The sequence below is a fragment of the Carcharodon carcharias genome, chromosome 15 (assembly GCF_017639515.1).
Source record: "Carcharodon carcharias isolate sCarCar2 chromosome 15, sCarCar2.pri, whole genome shotgun sequence".
In the NCBI taxonomy this organism is placed as follows: Eukaryota; Metazoa; Chordata; class Chondrichthyes; order Lamniformes; family Lamnidae; genus Carcharodon; species Carcharodon carcharias.
The window spans coordinates 34,810,707-34,830,114 of record NC_054481.1 but is presented as its reverse complement, the minus strand read 5'-3'; the positions used below and the strand labels follow the sequence as shown (position 1 = coordinate 34,830,114).

The window sequence follows — 19,408 nt, the reverse complement described above, 5'->3', positions numbered from 1 at the left end:
GGGGCGCGGTTGCTGTTCAGGGTATCGTATTACTTCGCCTGGGTCTTTTAAAATCTGTGTGTTTTTACTGTTGCCTTAATGGAGGTGTAACTGGGATTAATCAAGGGAACTAGAAGTTATTATTGTCCTAATTTGTAAACCTATGTATGTGCTTAAAATCATTTTTTATTTAATAAATGTTTAATTTAGTTTTTTAAGAAAATATAAGACTTGGTGGACTTATTACTACTGAATTCAAGACACACATCTCGAAATATACAAATTGCAAAATAGTTGTGGCAATTGTTTCAAGTTTCCCTTTGGAATTTGAGCAACTCAGCATTTACCATCGGTTGTGCCACAACAATTGCTAAAGTATCGACCTTTGGTATAAGATTACATTTATACTACAACTGTAGCATCAATATGAAGTGGCTTAATTTTGCATCAGCTATAAATTTGTAGTGTTGTAGACTGTAAACCGACTTGGTTCAGGTATCAGATGAACAAATCAACCACAGTTGTGGTTCTGAATTTTCATCACCAGACATGCCATCTTGCAGCCAAGCTTGAACTGTTAGAATTATATCTCTCAAGACTGAATTTCACTTTTACAAAATGAAGGACCTGGCGTGATCTGGACATTTAGATGCTAACCTGGTATTTTTTTTAAAGGTCATAAGTGTGTCCGGAGTCTGGACCTGATCTGACTCTGGAAACGGGAGCAATACTCCCAAGATGGAGCAGTCTAACTCCACAGTCAGGTCTCGCCTTGACTCCAGAGATATGCTAACTTCTTAATATCCATTTAATTGAAGATTCTGTAGTTGCAGAGTAAATAAAGTCCAAAACCCTTTCCTCATTGTGAATACTGGTTTCCTGCCAACAATTGTACACTATGTGCTGTTGCCTCACATGTCATAAAGTATTTAAAATGCTGTTCCTGAAATTCCAAAAAAAAATCAAATTTTTTCAGTGAAATCAGCATTCCTACTCCTAATACAGACTACATTAATAGATCTGCTGGGTAATATAGAGTGAAAAGGTAATTGCTTACTTACTGCAGTTTAATAATTATAATATATTTAAGGCTACTGTCTTGGACAAGGAAAAACTTTATTTTGTTCAGAAAGAGAAAAATGTCGGCCTGATTTTCGTGAGTCAGGCTGTGTTGGGAGGCCTTTAAAAATGCTAGGTGGGCTGATTCTAGAATTCCTGCCCCTATTCCCATTTCCAGCAACTTTGGTTGGCACGGGATAAGGCTGCAGGTAGCCAGCCCGCACGCAGCATTTTCCCCCCCCCATTTGCCAGCTTCATTGTGAAAGTAGGCATTTCAAGCCACCTCTCTACCCCACTGCAATTTTGATGCAGTCGGCCCCTTCCAATAGTGGACGTGATTCACAGCACATCAGAGAATTTGTGAAACATGGGGCTCCCTAGCTCCGAGTGCAGAACCTAAAAAGTAGCCATTCAATATCACTATTGAAATATATTGCCTCTCTTACTTTCTTATAAAGGTGTAAGTCAACCACAGTCATTCATAATATTAATGTCAGAAATGTTTACCTACTTCAGACCTCTTAATCTTGTGCAAATAAACACAGTCTTGAAAAACCATATCAAGGAAAAAATAACAGCACATGGTAACAGATGTCAATCAGACAAAGCTTGCAGTCCTCTTTGCAGGCGTATTAGTATTGCCTGCTGAGTTAAGTGCAGTACTCATTCTTAGAGCTCAATCAAGCATTCGTAATGTGGCCATCTGGCTACTGTATCCACAAAGGCAGGCTGGCCAAACATCTGTTTTTCCACTTTTTGAGTGTAAACTGAGCAGTTTTTTTTGTCAAAGAAAGTTTTCAAAGCCTCTACTTATTTTCTCAGTTTCAGGATCATTGTTACTTCGCCATCCATTGCTGCCTCAGGCCTGCCTCCATTCCATCCCGCCTCCCTGAAACAAAAATATACAGGTGGGGGCCTCCTTAACGGAGACACATTTGCAGGGTAGGGAGCTTTCCCAAACTCACGCTTCCCGACTCCTTCACAAAAATCTAGCCCATAGTTAAGCCCTAGACCACAATGTTTAATAAGTCGGATGGCGTCTTAAAAATATATATTTATTTCCAAACTCACAATGAAATAAAATGTTGGGATGATTGGGACCCATGAGAAAAAGGAAATAGTCAAATTGCAAAAGGCTGCAAGAGAGACCCAAAAATGTTTCACAACTGTTGGGTAGATGGAAGGCCAGAGAAGAAGAGCAAATCATCACGGGATCAGTATAATGAATAGATTTTGCATAATTTTTCAAAAGGAAAGACACTAAACAAATTCCAGTGATAGTGGATGAAATTATGGATAGCAAATATGAAAGTTTTTAAAGAATTGGTTATGAAGAAGCTAGAACATTAATATACTCACAAGGCTACCAAGCTAGATTCTATAATATCAAAGGATTTTAAGGAGGAAATTGCTATGGCTGATCATTCTCAGAGCTTGATAATTACTGGAATAGTGCCCAAGTTCTGGATAATAGCAAATGTAGTGGTGATTTGCCCAAGAGCATGTCTTCTGCTCATTTTTCCATGCCCTGTGGTCCTGCACTTTCCTCTTCATTTGTTCATAAGAGCCTCCCATTTTCAACATCAGTGAACAATTGACTAGGGAAAAGAATACATGAGGTGGTTTCCCGTTGCCTTCCTTATGTTTGCTTTAAGGAAACACAGGTCCTGTTCCCAGTGGATCCTCTGCCTATCAGCAGCTATTGTCCTTCAAGGTTCTAACACTTCTGCCATCAAAATTTGCCAGTTCTGCTACACCATTGCTCGTAACTCTAATCACAGGACTATTACCTGGGCCTGGAGCGACTCACAAGAAGGCAGTGATGATCACCCCCTGAGGTCTCAAATGGCCCTACTACCCTAACATACATAGCAAATATAGTTCCAGTATTCCAATATGGAGTCATATTAGCAGGCTCTTATATCTATTGTGCAGAAAGCACCCAAAAGAACACTATTATTAAACAGAGTAGTCAAATTAGTTTTAAAAATAATAGATCTACTGGTGATAACTAAATTAGCAAATGCATCCATGGAACATAATTTGTGTGCTACTGAGACAATGGAATTGGTGTCTACCTAAGTTGTAACATTAAAATAATATATTTTGTGATGTACTGTGTTATCTTGGGGAAGTACTAGATACGATGAAACTTCATAGAACTTCATCATAGAAATGTTATCTTACTAAGTTTCTTAAGTTCAGTACAGCCGTTTGAGGGAGGAATATATTGGATGGCCTAAAAATATGATAATGCTGCACTTTTTTAATAAGTGTAAAACAAGGCCCAATATGGCAGGCAGTATGTGATCATGTGCATTTTGAGGAAAAAAATATCGCCCATCATATTGGTATCGGCATCAAATGATGGTGCAGCCTTATCCCTTTGCATATGGAAATAAATGGTCTAATTCTGTTTGATGCCCCTTTTACCAAAAAAGTCAGTTTAAATGCAGTCTAAGCAGCCCCTCCCTGCTCCAGTCACATAAGAGCTAACTGAGATCTACACTGGCGATACAATAAATTCAAATGATGTTTGTTGACGAGCTGCCAGGAGATGCTATGTAGGTATCTGAAATTCATCAATCTAATCTAAATAAGACTTGATGCCCAGTATAACATGGGTCTTACTCCTATCCAATCCGGCACAGGGATTGCTCCCTGCACATAGTTTGAGATGGCCAAATAATTTGCAAACTGAAGTGTTTAAATTGATCCATATTAAGTGAAACTGGTTCTAGGGTATATATCAGGTTACTTAATCAGATACAGAATATAGACAGCATACTTTATGCTAAAGTCAGGGAATGTATTAAAAAGCTAATAAAGTTGCAATGGCGAAGTTCATTTGTTTGTGATCTAATTGGAATGATTACGGTAAGAATAAATCAATCACCATGGGTTGTTAGATTTTCGACCTTCTATCATTTCCATGATGCAAATGGTCAAGCAGACTACAGAGAGGAGAAATGTGAGACTTGTCATTACATAATGATCAAATTGCTGGCAGTATGATGGAGTTTAAAATTTAGATTCACCATAGAGAAGTAGTGTACATGGACTTTTAATTGTAATAAGGCAGACTTTGAAGGGATGAGGAAGAAACCAGAAATGATGGATTGGCATACACTATTAGATGGGATTGATGCAAGAGGAAAGATGGAATATATTCGGAGACCTAATGAGAAACAAATATTATAATATTTGGTTTAATAATAGTAAGGAATAAAATTGTCTTACATTCAGTATTTAAATGTCAGACAGGGATGGCTACAAGAAAGACTAAAAGAGATCAAGAAATCGGTTGAGGAATCAAGAAGGGAAAAGGCTGTTTGATATTTGGTTATGTGCAACAAGATAGGCTACTAAGTTGTCTTACAGTAAAAAATCCAGTGGGGAAGAGTAACATAATATGATAGAATTTCATATTGAATTTGAGAGTGATTTGGTTAAGTCCGAAACTAGGATCTTAAGTTTAAGCAAAGGCAATTAATGTAGGTATGAGGTTGGCTAAGGTTAGATTTGGAAATTTGATCCAAAGATATTATCGTGGATAAGTATTACTGAACATTTAAAGAATAATTTGTGATTCTCAACGAACATACTTGCCCTTGAGAAGTCTCTCACCCTCCCTTGGAATAAAGCTCAAATGAAATCACATTTTCATCAGAATTGGGTTCTGGCTCGAAAAAGGCTTGTATTCAAGACTCTAGTACCTTCTATCCCCTATTCATTTTAAAATTCCTAGTTATGTTTTGTCTAGTAGGCTAGGATTTTTCGTAACATTTGCTGTAGCACTTGGGAAACTTTACAACTAGTAGACTTGTGACTTCTGGTGAGCTGTGGGTTTAGTGGAGTGTCCATTTTAATTATGCAGTCCCGGAAAGAATTGGATTTTGCAGGCTATTGAAAGACTATGCTTGTACATTAGGGATAGGCAATAAATGCTGGCCTACTAGTGCCGCCCACATCTTATGAAATAATAAAAGAAAAATGCAAATTTCTGTTACTGCATAGTTTTCCTCCTTGTACATACCTTAACTCTTCAATGGCTGTTTCTACAACCCGTGGGTTAGATAATTCTGCTTCCTGTACCTTGATTACTCTTATTTCTAAGGTGATTTTGAGTGGTGAACTGGTTTTTGACCCCTGAAAGGTATCAGGATTCACCTCCTGCACCTTGACTTCAGTGGGTTCTAAAGTGAGTAATTCTGCACAGACACACTTGTGGTTTTCACAAGTGCTGTTTGTCTTGGGGCGTATTGTCTTCCCTTTTCCACTTACCTCAGAGTGAGATTCTTCCCCAGTCTGCCCCATGTCCTCTGGGACACTACTGCCTTCAGGTGGCGATCCAGCTTCTGCTGCATTCCTTCCCTGCACTTTGATCAGTTGAGGCATCTCCCTCACTTTCTGCCTGCCTCCTTGGTAATTCTGTTGGTCCCTATTCAGATCCTGAAAGAAGGTTTCTGCTAATCATACCTTGGCTGCTTTTCCTTAAATGTTTGCAGCTTTTATCCCAGCACTTTTGCTCTCCTCTGGACCCTATTTTGGCCCTTTTAAATTCTACAGGCCTTACTCTGGCCTTTATAAATTTGCCTGCTTTAAATTCTATTGGCTGTCCTTTACCTCTTTAGTGCTTACTAGTTCAATTGTGTCCCCCTTGCCCCCCGCCCCCCACCGCCAAGGCATTGTAGGATCTTGGGGATTTCCTGAGCCCTGTGGAGCTGAGCAGCATTTTGCTTGTTCCCATTATTTTCTCCAGTCTCTGTAGACTGTTGTGAACCCTCTGAACACAAGATTGCACATCCAGCTAAGTCATTGTCTAGACATAGATCCACCCCTTGCATAAACTCGGTATCATCCTGACCGTCATTACTCCAGTGACCCAACTTACTCTGCAGGTAAATTTTATCTAAGGGAACCTTCAAGCATTTGCCAGGAGCCCCTTTTACCAACACAATGTTATTTGTTCTGCTTTCAGATGGCATCTCTACAACCTTTGCCACAAGTAGGGTTTGAAGGCAGGCAGTGTCCCTGAGGATAGTTATTTCTTTTCTCGAAGCCTGAGATACTAAAGGACTCATTTTCCCTTGGCGTAAAAAAAACACTGGTAGGTATCCTGGTCCTCCTCAGTTACAATTGAGCTCAAGTTCACTACCCTCATGACTACTAATTACAATGTCTCTTGTCTGTTTCTTGGCATGCCAGCAATTTTCTTTAATATGCCCAGCTTTCCCATACTAAAAACACATAGGGCAGCCTCCTGCTGGTTTGCAATTCATGTTCTTTCTTTTAAAAGTGGGAGACTGGTCTGCTTTTCTTTCCCTGCTCTCATTTTCTCTGGAGCTTGCTTCTGTTTCATCTTCCTCCACCCAACCTCTCCCTAGCTTGCAGGAGTTACTAAACCCAGGTATACTCTGAGTTAGAGGTTTGTGGGTCAGTTCATAGACTCTGCTATAATAGTTGTCTCTGGCTTTGGAAGCTTTGTTCCTCCACATAGGCTTTAAGATTTCACGAGAGGCAGTTTTTGAACTCCAACAAAATTACTTCACTCGCCAGTCAAATGCTAACTGTTTAATTCTCTTGAATGTGAGGAAAGTTTGAGTGAGTTTTTTATCAGAGTTCTGGAATTGTTGGTGGAATGCCTCCTGTATGAGTTTATAGGCACTTTGGATAGCAGCTGTTGTCTGTTCATAATTTACAGAACTATCAGCAGGCAACAAGGAAAAACCTTTTGGACTTTCCCCTTTAAGTGCCTTTGCATCAGGAAAGTCCAGACTTCTCCTGGCCACTTTAATCTGTCAGAAAACTTTTCAAATGAGGTGAAGAATGCACCTATATCATCCTCATCAAGTCTGGGTCCTAACATAGAGTACTTTTAAAACAAACTCAAAGCTCGTCTCCGAAGTAGGGTCATTTGAATCGCAGCAGCTGCTGCATTACATAAAGGCAATCTTTCCCAAGTCAATTCAATTTACCTTAAGTGCCTTTCCTTTTGGGCTTGAAATTCCTTTCCTAGCTTTTCCAGCTGGAAGGTTCATTCTTTTTCTCATTCCTCTCTCTTTTCCTTGACTCTTTCTCTCTTTTCCCTGACTCTTTCTTTCTTTTCCCTGTCTCTTTCTCTCTTTTCTGGGTCTCCCTATCTCCCTTTCATTCCTCCCTATCTTTTTCCTGGAATTCTAATTCTACCATCCACTCTTCGAGGCAAAGTTGCACCGAGGTAATCTGCTCTAACTTGGGCTCCGGGTCCTCTAACAGTACTGATTCTGGGTGAAGGAAAGGTGCTCAACAAGCGCTTTCAACACCCCAGGTCCCCGTGCCTTATGAAATATATTAAGTTCTACCTGTTTAACTATGGATCTTAGCTGTAGTATAGTGAGGGATGCTAATTTAGCCCAAGTTAAGTCTACCTGTTGCATGAATGCTTTTACATCAAAGTCAACCATATTACTTACTATTGTTAGTTTTCTGCTGTAATATCTTTTTTTATTTCAACAATTTTGGCTGTCACCTTGCCCTTCTACTTCTAGTTTTCCCTCAAAGTCAGATTAGACCCAATTATGCCAATGAATTTAAACCCTGGATGCAGCCCCCAATTCTGTCAGGCACAGAATGTATGTGTTCTCTTACTGCCCATAACAGTATGTTTTTTACAAAAAGTGCTATGTCTTTTCTTACCCTTGGAGAGCGTATTTCAATTAAATAGTTCAGCAAGCTTTCATGAGTTTAAAATAAAGCAGGGTATTTATTCTCTCACACTTACCCTGAATGAAGGCAACATTGCACACTCAATCTCATGCACACATGCACATACATACAAAGTTTGGATACACATAAAGGTTGTGCATTTTTACAGATTAAAGCTAATTCAGTCTCTGATATACAGTTTCCAGTCTCCCACGTCTCTGGTTTCTTGAATGGACTCAATGATTTAAAATTGAAGTGATGGTCTTGTAAAACCAAGGATTCACAACAGGTTGTGAGGTTTCTTGTCGTCAAATATCTAGGAGGTTGGTTCTCAGGTGAACTTTAAAACTAAAACCAGTTAAGTATTTTGGATGCTTTATGACTTGCAGCTAGTTTCAGAATCTGGTTCTCGAACTGGCTAATGACTGGTTCTGATGGATCTGCCAGGTCCTGGTTTTTTAAAGGTGCACTCCCTGAACCCAATGTCAATCATATGACCGCTGGGTTAACAATCCTGGTTTGAATGGGGGAGGCCAACATGACAGAATGGGAAGTTGATAATGGCCATTGGGTTTTCATCTTGCCTTTTGTCCATTATGAAACATGGAGACAGCCTGTCTTGAAATTCCATTGTCTTAATGTGGCCCATCCTTAGACAATGAGGTCGTTGAATTCCATAGGTGGTTGTGAGGTACCCTCACCTATTCCCATATTTAATTAGGTGTTCGCCAGATACTTGATACTGTCTGTAGTCCAAAAGTGACATGATTTGTGACAGCCAGCTTAACAGCTTACTTGTGTCCATGTGTCCAATTTTTAAAAGTATGACTGAATGTTCATAATATGACATGCCTTTATGACAAGAGTAATTCCATTGTCTGACATATGTGGCATCCTTACTTATGACAGGATTTTTGTATCCTTGACTACACTTATTGAAATCTATTGCTTTGGTTGTGGGAAAGCAAATTTTTTTTATTCGTTCTTGGGGTACTGACGTCGCTGGCTAGGCCAGCATTTATTGCCCATCCAAAATTGCCATTGAGAAGGTGGTAGTGAGTTGCCTTCTTGAATCACTGCAGTCCCTGTGGTGTAGGTGCACCGACAGTGCTGTTAGGGAGGGAGTCCAGGATTTTGACCCAGTGACAGTGAAGGAATGGCAATGTAGTTCCAAGTCAGGATCTTAATTGGCCTGGAGGGAAACTTGCAGGTGGTGGTGTTCCCATGTGTCTTCTGCCCTTGTCCTTCTAGATGGTAGCAGTCTTGGGTTTGGAAGGTGCTGTGTCTAAGGAGGCTTATTGAGTTCCAGCAGTGCATCACTGCTGCTGTTATGTGTCAGTGGTGGAAGGAGTGAATATTTATGGATGGGGTAGCAAACAAGTGGGCTGCATTGTCCTGGATGGTGTCCAGCTTCTTGAGTGTTGTTGGAGCTACATTCATTTAGGCAAGTGGATAGTATTCCATCACACCCCTGTGCCTTGTAGATGGTGGACAGGCTTTTGGGAGTCAGGAGGTGAGTTACTCGCTGCAGGATTCCTATCCTCTGACCTGCACTTGGAGCCACAGTATGTTTATGGATAGGCCAGTTCAGTTTCTGGTCAGCGGTAACCCGCAGGATGTTGATTGTGGGTGATTCGATGATGGTAATGTCATTGAATGTCAAGAGACAATGCTTAGATTCTCTCTTGTTGGAAATGATGATTGCCTGGCACTTGTGTGACACGAATGTTACTTGCCACTTGTCAGCCCAAGACTGGATATTGTCCAGGTCTTGCTGCATTTGGACATGGACTGCTTCAGTATCTGAGGAGTCACGAATGGTGCTGAACGTTATGCAATCATCACCGTACCTTCCCACTTCTGACCTTATAATGGAAGGAAGGTCATTAATAAAGCAGCTGAAGATGGTTGGGCCTAGGACTACTTTGAAGGCATGTCACAATTTCTTCAACTGTGATTTACGTTGATTCCGGAATTGCCATTGTTTCTGGAATTTTTTGTAGATTTTGTATATTTAACCTTGAAATCTTGCAAATGCTTAAGAAATGTTGCATTAACTGAACATTAGTTTTGTCTTGTGACAAGCACTATTTTGGAGGGAATGAAATGATGATCAATCCAGCACTCTATTCTGGTTATCTTGACAGCTTTGATACCTTGTTGCAGGACCAGAAGGTAATCACCAAGTGTTTAGAGTGTGAATGCAGCCACATTGTTTAAATTCGGTTAGAAAGTGAAAAAATGTCTTATTTACATCCCATCCATGCTACTGCATAGAACGCTGTTAGTATACTAGTTTTCCATTAGTCTTTCTGACACTTTAGCAACCTGAGATCCCATTCCATGTTTTTAAATTTAACTAGAAACTGATTTAATGTCACCTAGAATGATCAACTTACGATTCACAAACGAGTTTTTGCCTTGTCACATTATTAGTCATAATAGGGCCATAGATGTTAACCAGGTTAGTGAAGTACTTCTTTGTAAATGTGAGACACTCTTGAACTGGTTGTGAAACAGCTTGTTCATACATCATTATAAAATGTTGCTTGGTAGCTTCCTCCAAGGATTTATCCATGGCCCCCTCTATTTCTTATCAATGTGCTGCTCCTTGGCAACATCTTCCAAAAACAAAGTATTAATTTTCACATGTACACTGATGATACCAGCTCTACCTCACCATGTCCTCCCTCAGCTCCTCCACTGCTGCTAAATTATCAAACTGTATATCCAACATTCAGTACTGGATGAGCAGAAGTTTCCTTCAATTAAATATTGGGAAGACCAAAGCCATTATTTTCAGTCCCTGTTCAAACTCCGTTCACTAGCTACTGCCTCCATCCCTCTCACTCAGTCGTCTGAGATTAAACCAGTCTGTTTGCAACAAATGTCACATTTCACACCAGGATGAGCTTCCAATCTCATATGAGGAACTAATTCTTATGAGGGTGTACATCCAGGCTGCCATATTTACTGATGCGCTGGCGGTCAGGTGCCATGCAACAATGTATCAGTCCACCGTCACATGGAGAGTCGCAAGAAATACACTCGACGTAGCTCCAGAATTTTGAGTCTAAAAGTGTCATGATTTCGAACTTCTGGGAACAAGAAAACATAATTATGTCCTAGGACTGGGGTGCCATCATATTCATGTAGTGGGAGAGGTAATATGAAGATGAATGCAAGATGACTTTGTACTTGAGTTTAAAGTTTGCAGTGTTCACTTTTCAGAATATAGTAGGTGATTATAATTATTTGAGTGTGACTGAAATCCACATACATTTTGTAATTAAATTGCAAAGTGGCATTTAAAAAAATATAGTTAGGAAAGTTTGCCATTCACTTTACAAAATCTGAAGAACTAAGCAACTAGCATAAATTCTGTGGTGTATAGAATGTATTGGTGTGTTGACAACAAAAATCCCTTTAACATTAAAACAAGCCATTTAAAAGAAGAAAATTTGCAATATTTGATATTTGGGGATGAAGCTAAAGGATAATCTCCTCAATCTCATGCTTGAAGGGAGCAACATTTATAGCCCAAAGTGCAGTTTCCTGCTGGGACCGGTGATTGAGGAATTTACCCTAAATCGAATTGATGAGCCTGTTAAGATATTTTTAAGGGAAATATGTTCTGATTTGCATATATATATTTTCTTTTTTTCATTTTTCCTAAATTGAAACAAAATATTTTTTGTTGTGCATGGATCAACAGGAAGTGAAATTAAAGTGAGGGAACTGGACTGGCTGAGGGATGAATTATGCACAGGTAAGAGATTAACTCAATTGCAGTGTTATCTATCTAATTATACATTGCGCACATATCTCTTCAAGGAGTTAAGCAAAAGTACAGGTTGTAGTACTGTGGATTTGCTACTTATTTGTATTATGTTTTGCTGCAGTGAGGTGAGGTGTAGTTTGGTCCAGGATCCATACAAAGTTGCTTTACAAACTAGCAAACATCAAGGATTTGGGAGAATTTACGTTGCTTCTAGCCTAGATTGGAATCGCGATTATTTGCAAATGACAATATGAACGATTTATTATTTTATGTAATTCTCTAGATCTAGTTCTATGTCATACAGAAGTTATTGAGTATTTGATGTCTGGTGAGCCAAGAACTAGAAATGAGAACACTAGAAAGTTTGTTTGATTCCAACTCCATGTTGAATTAACTTATGTCAGCCACAGCAGCAATAGTAGTGTTATACAATTGACTCAAGTATCCCAATAAGGATAAACTAGGTAACTATAGATCAATTAGTCTTTCTTACTTTTAGAATCTGTAATTCAAGATAAAATTATTCAGCACTTCAAAATATATGGGTTAATCAACGACAGCCAGAATGATCCAAAATGCTCTATTAAAATTCGACACATATAGGTGACAACATACTCTCCAACAGCTTCTCTATCCAGTATTTGTGAAGCCACTTCAGTGTTCCTCAGAGTTCCATCATTGGACACTGCCTCTTCCTCCAACCACATACTGCACCTTGATGGCATTATTTGCAAGCTTGCCATGAACTTCCATATGTATCATCAATACCTAACTCTTAACGCCTTGTCATGATTCAAAAACTATTAGCCAACTATTCTACTGTCTGCTCGATCAGTTACGGGTGAGCTGTAACTTTCAACTGCTCAACATTGCTGGAGACACTTTGTTCAACTCTCACCAATCCCAACGTCCCTCTTATTCTGACCCTTGTCCTGCTTGTTTGCCTAGACTAAACCCCAGCATTGTTGGGTACAAACTTAATATCAGAACACACACTTAATCCATCCCAAAACATTGGTTTTCCCAACTCCTCATTCCACAAGCTTCAATGTATCCAAAACTTGGTGCCCTGAGCTTTTCCATAGACACTTGGACCCTCACTGAGATTCACTGACTTGAGCGATTTAAGTTCAAGATCCTCATCTCATTTTCTAGATCTTGCTTCACTTTGATTCTGCATTCTTCTTTAATTCTATGCATCAGCTCACATCCTATACTCTTTTAACTTCTTTTGCTTCCAGTTCATAAAAACTGTATACCTCTACCTTTGCAACGTCACCTTCCTCCTCCCCTAGTTTAGCTTACCTGCTCCTTAAACCTTAATTGTTTAGTCAGTTCTGGACATTATTACATTCACCACAAATTTCAGCGAATCTGAACCTCGACCACACTTTCACCACATTCTGCTTTCCCAATAATTCAGTTCATGCTGACCTACATTGCCTCCCAGTTCCCTAATGCTTCAAATTTAAAATTCTATTTAAATACTTACATGACCTTGCCCTTCCTTACCTCAATAACATGCAACCCTATAACCCTGCGCCCACTAAACTCTTTTACTGACTCCAGCTCTTTGTGCATCCCACAATCCTGCCCTCTGATTGGCAGCTATTCATTCTGGAATTCTCTCCCCTAAACCCTCGACTTCTCCACCACCCTTTCACCCTTTTAAGAACATCCTCTAAAACCGAACTTTTTGACCAAACTTTCCTCTGGCTCATTTTTTTCCTGTGTTGTGATATTTTCTACATGAACAAAACTATATAAAGGCAAGTTATTGCTGCTGTGACTATGTCTCTAATTCTTGTGTGAATGCTACAGGAGGGCTATTCCTTAAACTTTCCAGCTCATTAACCTTACTATCGCTTTGACCTTGTCTTTAGTTTCTTTTGCCTGCTGGTTAATTAAATTAATAACATAATTGTTAATGCATTACTTATTGGCCCACTAATGTTGCCAATAATAATTGCCATATTCCTGTTTGATTTTCCTTTCAATTTCTGTTTTTTTAAATATTTTTTAAATTAGTAATTGCTAGATACATTATTCTATCTTTTTTGTTCCAGACACTAAAAACCTATATTGTTGGTCAGAAGAAGAAATAGCTAATTTATATGATCATACCGATGTGCTCCTTGCTGCAGATGGTAGGAGGTTTTTATATATATATATATATATATGATATATCTTTATACATATCTTTCTTACATTAAAACATCAACACTGCAGAATTGTTTTCAACTTTTAAGTACTATAATGTCTTTTTGAATGTCTTGAAATAAACCAGTATCTTTCTATATGTAGAAGGGTGAAGTTTTTCTAACATGATATTTGTGACTTTGTTTCTATCACATTGGTCAAAATTTTCCAGCCCCTCACGTCAGCAGGATCTTCCGGTCCTGGTAATGTGAATGGAGATTTCAGTGGCTTGCAGGCCCCGCCGCGGTGGGAGGCTAGAAGATTCTGGCCATTGTAGCTGTTTATCATCCATGTTAAGTTAGCTGGAGGACCAGATGCCATAACTTATTCTTTTATTACTGTTATACGCTGCCTGGAAAGCTGAGCCAAACGCCAGCTGGGGTTCTTTTTCTAACACTTTTTAGTTTTACTTTTATTCTATTTATTACCTAAAGGCAATATTTTAACCATTAATGTGTAATTTACTAACTTAAATTTATCTAGATGCAATAATCTGAAATTTCCTCCCTAAATCTCTCCATCTCCATCACCCCCTTTAAGACCATCCTTAAAGCTCATTAGTTTGACCAAACTTTTAGTCAACCTTCCAAACAGACTGGATCTTGATGGAATAATAGTGGCTGGTTAAATCAACCCAGCAAGTTCAAAGGATTAAGAGGCACACTGTGAGTGGTAAATCTCCAGAATTTACTGTTTGATTCTGTGATTGATTTGCACAAATAGTACCTCACCCTTAGCCTCCCCATTACTTTTAAGAATGTACTGGACTTATACATTAATTGTCCATTAAACCTGCCACAGAAAGTCAGGGTTGGAACTTACAACGTAAGTACCTATTTAACTATGTGAGAATTGTTAATGCAATGCCAATCAACCTCTGGCCCTCATTGGAACTGTATTATTTTTAAAAATATGTATGTCAAAAAAGTGATGTTTAGTGTTGACATTCGGAGGCAGAGCATTGATATTTACACTGACACGCAAAACTGTGCATTCTGGATTGTTACTTGAGGACAATCTCTGGCCCTGAAAGAGAACAATTTAAACAGTTCAGTCTCATTCTTTCATATATTAAGTTGTTGTTAGAGATTAAAAATGCCACAGTGCCCAATAAAATCCAGCCTTGAGCCAGAGTGTTCATAATTACCCTGACACTCAAAACCATAGTGGTCTGGATTGTTACCTGAGGATAATCTCAAGAAAACAGTCAACTGTGATGATTATACTGAAAAGTTAATGCCTGACAAAGTACCATTCTACAAATGGCTGCAGTGAACAGAATGGGCCTGATTTTGCAGTCAGTGGCGAATGAACGACACTAGCCATTAGTCACACTTATACTTGCCGACAAACTCTTTATGGCTTTTGCACTGGAACTTTGTGATTAGAAAGCAATTTGGCCACAGCTTCCTCTACAGGGCCTGGGACCTCTGAGAGTGGGCCAAGCAACTGTGTGATTAACCAGTCAGATTGAAGAATCATTAATGAGCGGTGTAGAATCTGAACCAGGAAGTATCAATGACAAATTTTGCACACAAACTAAAGAGAGAGAAAAAAATGGAATGGGCAATTCTTTCTGCTGTGGGTATGTATCGCCTAAGTACAGCAACTTCACACCATTCAATATGTTTCAATATCGAGTATCTCGGTGAAATACTGCTGGAGGAGCAATTGGATGGTAATTTTTTGATTTCCGCATTTAGCTGCTCGTGAAGTCAGCAGAAGTTGCTGTCCAATTTAATATTTCATAACTGTGAACGCTGGTAGTCTTACCATTATTTTATTATTTGAATATTGCAAGCAGTGTCTAATTTATCAAGGAAGCAACAGTAATTACTTTTTGTTACACACAGCTGAGCTTTAGCAGCAAATGACACATTGTAGATTAGATTGTATAATGCTCCTGTCCTTCTAAACAGCATACCCTCTAATTTAACTTTGAGTTATTGCAGGAGATCCACTGGAATTCTATAAATGGACAAACTGAAATATGCCCTGCTATGCTGTTCCTGCCTTATCCAGTTTGGCCAAGGATAGCTGAACAAGTCAATTACTCAAACCCAAGTTCACCTCAGGAGCCAAACAATATAATCATTGTACTGTCTCCTTCTTCATTTAGGTCTTCCATTCAGTACCCCCCATCTAATTTTCTTCCAGGTTCCACAGTTCTCTGTCTTTGGCACTATTGCATAAATCTGCCATTTAGCTCCTCCATCTCAGGTATGGCCTCCCAAATTGTCATTCTGTCACTTTCTAGGAGTACCCACAATCCATACTGAACACATATTCTGCCCAGCACAATCTTCTAAGCTGAAATATGTTTTATTGTTGCACTTTAGTCTTAATCACTTTGTCCTTATTTCACCAGTCTGTCCTCCCTGAAGTCTCCTACTATCTCCTGTTCACTAAAATTCTAATTTGTGTTGCCTGCAAAATTTGAAATTATGCTCCCTGTTCCAGTGTTCAGGTCATTAATGTATATCAAAAAGAGCATTGGTCCCATTACTGACCCCTGGGAGGCTCCACTGAATATTTTCCTCCTTCCTGATTAACAGCTATTCATCACTACTCCCTACTTTCTGTCTCTTAGCCAATTTTGTATCCATGCTGCAACTGCCTCTTTAATCCCATAGTGAAAATATGCTTTTTGCCAATTTTGGCTTGGTTCAAAAGGGCATCATTTGCCTTGTCCCGTTATAAAAATCACAACTTCAGACCAGTCTTTAGTGCTTTTTCTCCTGCCAATTATTTGTATTAATGTCTAATGGTTGCTCAGGATAAGGTCTCTTCTGTTTGTCAGTTGGTTGTCTATTCTATTTTTAACCGCTGTTTTTGTGTCTCAGCATTGTCTTTACAGGTCAGTTGTAGAAGTTTGAATTCAGTTTTTTCTTGTTTTCTTTATAAATATCTTTGATTACATGGAAGAATGGTCTGTGCCTGTAACAGGTTTCCATTTTTGCCCATTCAATTTTGAGTCTTTTTCAGCAAATAACAGTCATTAGCATTGTCTTTGTTGCTTTCCGTTGAGGCACATCATTATTTTTTAAAAGTACAAAGCTTATTTTGACCTCTCCAAAAGGGCATGCAAAGAGTAATTTAAGCTGGGAAGGAGTGCATCATTTTATGTATCTCGAGTGAGTCTTCAGAATAGAGACTGAAGAGATACTCATCCATTTCAGAATCTACCCAAAAAGATTCATATCACACAGAATTCATTTGAGTCATTCAAAGGGTCAATACTCGACATGAGCATCAGTTAAAGCAACCTCTGTGCTGTATATCTTAATGGCGAGGAAACCTTGGCAGTCTGTCTGCAATTTCGTGCATGTATTGTGCTGATTCAATACCCTTCAAAGCAAATGTACTGATCTAATCTCAAGCATCTTCTCATAATGCTTTAACTATCATCTTGGTGGAAGAGCACTGAACAAACAACACATATTCATGGCATAGGGACTTCAGCTTCTCTTATACCTTTAATTCTGAATTGGTTCACTTGTTGTACATCAGTATCTCATCTGGTCAACATATTGGATTGAAGCATCTGTAGTGGTTGTCAAGTAGCCTTAAACACCCGAAGTGGAGTCATTTTGGACTGTGTTGATTTTTAGTTTAAGCATCAAATATGTAGGTGAGGCACCCAGTTCCATTGGTTTTTAATTATATGTACACAGTATTAAAAAGTTCCACTTTTTATTACAGTATTCTATGACGATGATTTGACAGATGCATTTTTTCAGACAATCTACAGAATTTTGAGTAATTTGAAAAATCCAAGCACCACATATCTCTCCGTAGAGAAACGGTAAGTCTAAAAAGCAAATTTGCAAGAAATGATGAGCGTATGTTGTAAAAACTGCCTTTTGAGGGTTCAGGTAAAAATCTTGCAAAAAAAACTATCAAACCAATGTATAAGACTATTTATTGAACATTAAAAGTTACTATTAGCCAGCATTCTCACTTCTTGCTGAAAATAATGAAGTAGAGAAATGTAATTACATGAAATAGTAGACTTGGTTTCCTCCAGAGGGGAAAGCTGTTTAATAGAAGTATTTATCAATACTATTCAAATCAGTTAAGTCAGGGTGTCCAACCTTTTCGTGTAGTTGACTTCTGCTGCATTGCAACCAGTGAGTCGGCTGCTTCTGATTAAGGATGAGCTTACACTAACTGTGTATGTGAAACACAAACTGTTCCAATATCAAGATTATATTTTAAATGGGTCTTTAACTGTTCCTTCCTTCCTCCTTGAGAGTCAATGCATCATTGCACTATTGTTGAGCTTTCCTCATTTGTTCTTATGCGTCTTCCTCTCTCTGCTTTCATCAATGTCTCTATTCTTGTTCACTCTTTAACTCTTCCCCCCTTTCTTGTGCTTTTGTTTTTATTTTTGTCTTTTCTCCCTTAATGATGGATATTGTGTACGACAGCATTGGAACTTCTTGGAGCATGATGGAAAGGGATATCAGTAATGTTACTGGGGTTAAGGTTGAACTGTATATTAGTTGTAAGTTAACCATAGAGAGGATAGAATTACCAGCAATCTCACTCAACATTTAAGTGTTTGATCAGTCAGTTGCCCTAAAGTAGGCTATCCTTTTGCTACCACTCCACTATAGAGTGACAGATTAGTGAGGTGAGCATTAGTGCTAAAAACTTGGACCTCTGAAAAAACTCTGCCCCGTGAACTTGTGGACATTAAAAGGAAATCTCAAGCATAGGTATAACCACAGGCTTTCTCGCCAGGAGCACATTGGATTGTTGGCCAGTTTTCCACCTTAGTACTGGATTTTCAGTTCTGTACATCTCTAAGGCAGGTCCAACCAAAGGAGGAGTGCAGCACTGCTGGGATCAGGGGTACCATGTCAATCTGATGCATTCCAGCTGAAAAAAATCTATAACACTGCACGAACCTATCTGCAGATCAGATTTCTATTATGTTTCTATTATGCAAGAAGAAAAACATGAAGCTCCACAGACTAGTTAAGGTCAGGTTGCAAGCCAGATTTGGCTTGTGGGGTGTGGCTTGGACATTGCTGGACTAAGATTAATCTATTTTTTTGGAGTTATAAAATCAGTAATGTTGGTGCTTCGGAAAGGAATATTTTTCAGTTTATGGCATTGGATGTCAGTGTCAGGCACTTCCAGTTTAGGTGTAGTAAAGACCAAACCCAAATTGAAACTATTATTCCGTCCAATAATGTGCTTTAGCTCCAATTTCACCTTTTCTAAGGCTGCTGTTTTATTTACTTGGCTGACATGAGTAAAATGTATTGAAGTGATGCCTCTTCAGCCAGATGAACTTACAAGAGTGTATAGATTGCAATGCAATCGTTTGCAAAATGGTGCTTCAGATTTTAAATTCAAACAAGAACAAGCCTTTTATGCAGCAAGTATAACCTAGCCACACAAGGTAAAAATATAAAATAAGAGATCGCTAAGCAGTGTCGGTGTTTATCATCAATGGAAGTGTGGCACAAAAACCATACATAGTTCTAGAATCATCATATTACAACATTATGGATATAATTAATTAATGTCATGGGAAGTTTTTTGCGTATGAATTTGTACTCAGTAGGAGCTAATTTGAAGCCCCCACTCTCTCTCACTTGAGCCTCCTACACATGTCAAAAAGGAACTTTGAATCTTTCAGTTTGAACTGTATTTAAACTTGTGTGCCAGAGGTAAAAGGACATTGTTTTA

The 19,408-nt window shown here is 38.8% G+C and overlaps 1 protein-coding gene across 3 annotated transcripts in view; it reads left to right on the top strand.

Annotated features, from left to right (window-relative positions):
• The window catches only part of mettl22 (methyltransferase like 22), a 49,076-nt gene that overhangs the window by 15,789 nt on the left and 13,879 nt on the right, over positions 1-19,408 (top strand). For all 3 annotated transcript variants that reach the window (XM_041205752.1, XM_041205750.1, XM_041205751.1), the window contains exons 8-10: positions 11,441-11,494; positions 13,573-13,653; positions 17,408-17,510. In XM_041205752.1, the coding sequence (XP_041061686.1) occupies positions 11,441-11,494; positions 13,573-13,653; positions 17,408-17,510 (238 nt within the window). The remainder of the gene's footprint in view (positions 1-11,440; positions 11,495-13,572; positions 13,654-17,407; positions 17,511-19,408) is intronic.